This window comes from Hyperoodon ampullatus (genome assembly GCF_949752795.1).
Source record: "Hyperoodon ampullatus genome assembly, chromosome: 16".
NCBI lineage: Eukaryota > Metazoa > Chordata > Mammalia > Artiodactyla > Ziphiidae > Hyperoodon > Hyperoodon ampullatus.
This window is the reverse complement of record NC_136929.1, coordinates 37,158,397-37,159,925: the sequence shown is the minus strand read 5'-3', so window position 1 is coordinate 37,159,925 and position 1,529 is coordinate 37,158,397. Positions and strand designations below refer to the sequence as shown.

The 1,529-nt window shown below is 37.3% G+C and overlaps 1 protein-coding gene across 1 annotated transcript; it reads left to right on the top strand.

Annotated features, from left to right (window-relative positions):
- Nucleotides 1-422: 422 nt before the first annotated feature.
- On the top strand, nucleotides 423-1,271 carry LOC307065195 (protein SET-like; the record flags this gene model as incomplete). Its single annotated transcript, XM_079722023.1, has 1 exon — nucleotides 423-1,271. One exon carries the CDS (start codon nucleotides 423-425, stop codon nucleotides 1,269-1,271), a length of 849 nt encoding a protein of 282 aa, XP_079578149.1.
- Nucleotides 1,272-1,529: the final 258 nt, after the last annotated feature.

Sequence of the window (1,529 nt, the reverse complement as noted above, 5' to 3'; positions counted from 1 at the left end):
TTCCCTCTAATCTGTCGCTCCATTTTAATCTGTTTGACTGGCTCTTATCAGATTAATTTTCCTAAAGTAATAATTTTATTATCATAATTCTCTGACAAAGATCTTTAAGTAGTTTCATTGTTTTGGCTCCACTCAAACTTCACCTGTGTCCTAATTTCTTTTGTGGATCAAGCAGACATGCCTGTGGTGGATTTTGGAGCCAGACAGGCCTGAATTGACAGCTTGGTTTTGACTCTGTGAGATGTGGTTGAGTTCTTCAGGGTATCTAAACATTACCTGCCTGTCTGTTAATTAACATGGAGAGAAAAATGTGTGGCTGTGTCAAAGTATAACTATGAGAATTAAAATGAAATAATGTGAGTTTTCAGAGCTCTTTGTGTTTGTGTCTTTCCCTGGGTAGATTCTTGTTTTTTTCCCACAGCATGGCTCCCAAACACCAGTCTTCACTTCCACTTCAAGCGAAGAAACCAAATAAAGTGAGACTGAGTCCCGCCTCCAGGGCAGAGGAAACATCTGCTTCTCCAAACTTGCCGAAGGAAGAAAAAGAACAGCAAGAAGAAATTGAACATATTGATGAAGTACAAAATGAAATAGAGAGATGTAATGAACAAGGCAGCAAGAAGATTTTGAAAGTAGAACAGAAAAATAACAAACTCCGCCAACCATTTTTTCAGAAGAGGTCAGAATTGACTGCCAAAATCCAAAATTTTGGTGTAACAACATTTGTCAACCATCCACAATTGTCTGTACTGTTTGTGCAGGAGGGTGAAGAGACACTGCATTATTTGATAAGAGTTGAAGTAACAGAATTTGAAAATATTAAATCAGGTTATAGAATAGATTTTTGTTTTAATGAAAACCCTTACTTTGAAAATAAAGTTCTCTCCAAAGAATTTCATCTGAATGAGAGTGGTGATTCATCTTCAAAGTGCACTGAAATCAAATTGAAATCCAGAAAGGATCTGATGAAAAGTTCAAGCCAAACGCAGAATAAAGCCAGCAGGAAGACACAGCATGAGGAACCAGAGAGCTTCTTCACCTGTTTTCCTGATCATTCTGATGCAGCTGCAGATGAGTTAGGAGAGGTCATCAAAGATGATATTTGGCCAAATCCATTACAGTACTACTTGGTTCCTGACGTGGATGATGAGGAAGGGGAAGAAGAAGATGATGATGATGTTAAAGAAGAAGAAGGATTGGAAGATATTGGTGAAGAAAGGCATGAGGATAAAGGTGAAGAAGATGAAGATTATGAGGAGGAGGAGAAATGAGAGGAAGATGAAGGAGAAGATGACTAATAGAACACTGATGGATTCCAACCTTCCTTTTTAAATTTTCTCCAGTCCCTGAGAGCAAGTTGCAATCCTTTTTTTTTTTTTTTTTTTTTTTTTGTCCTCTTGTTTTTAGTCATCCTGTTTTGAGGTCTATTTTTTCCTTTATACCATGGTTCTCAACTTATTTTGGGGGGAATACCTTGAGCAGAACTCAGTAGGAAAAGAATCTCTATGCTTTTTCTATTCCAAATTCAT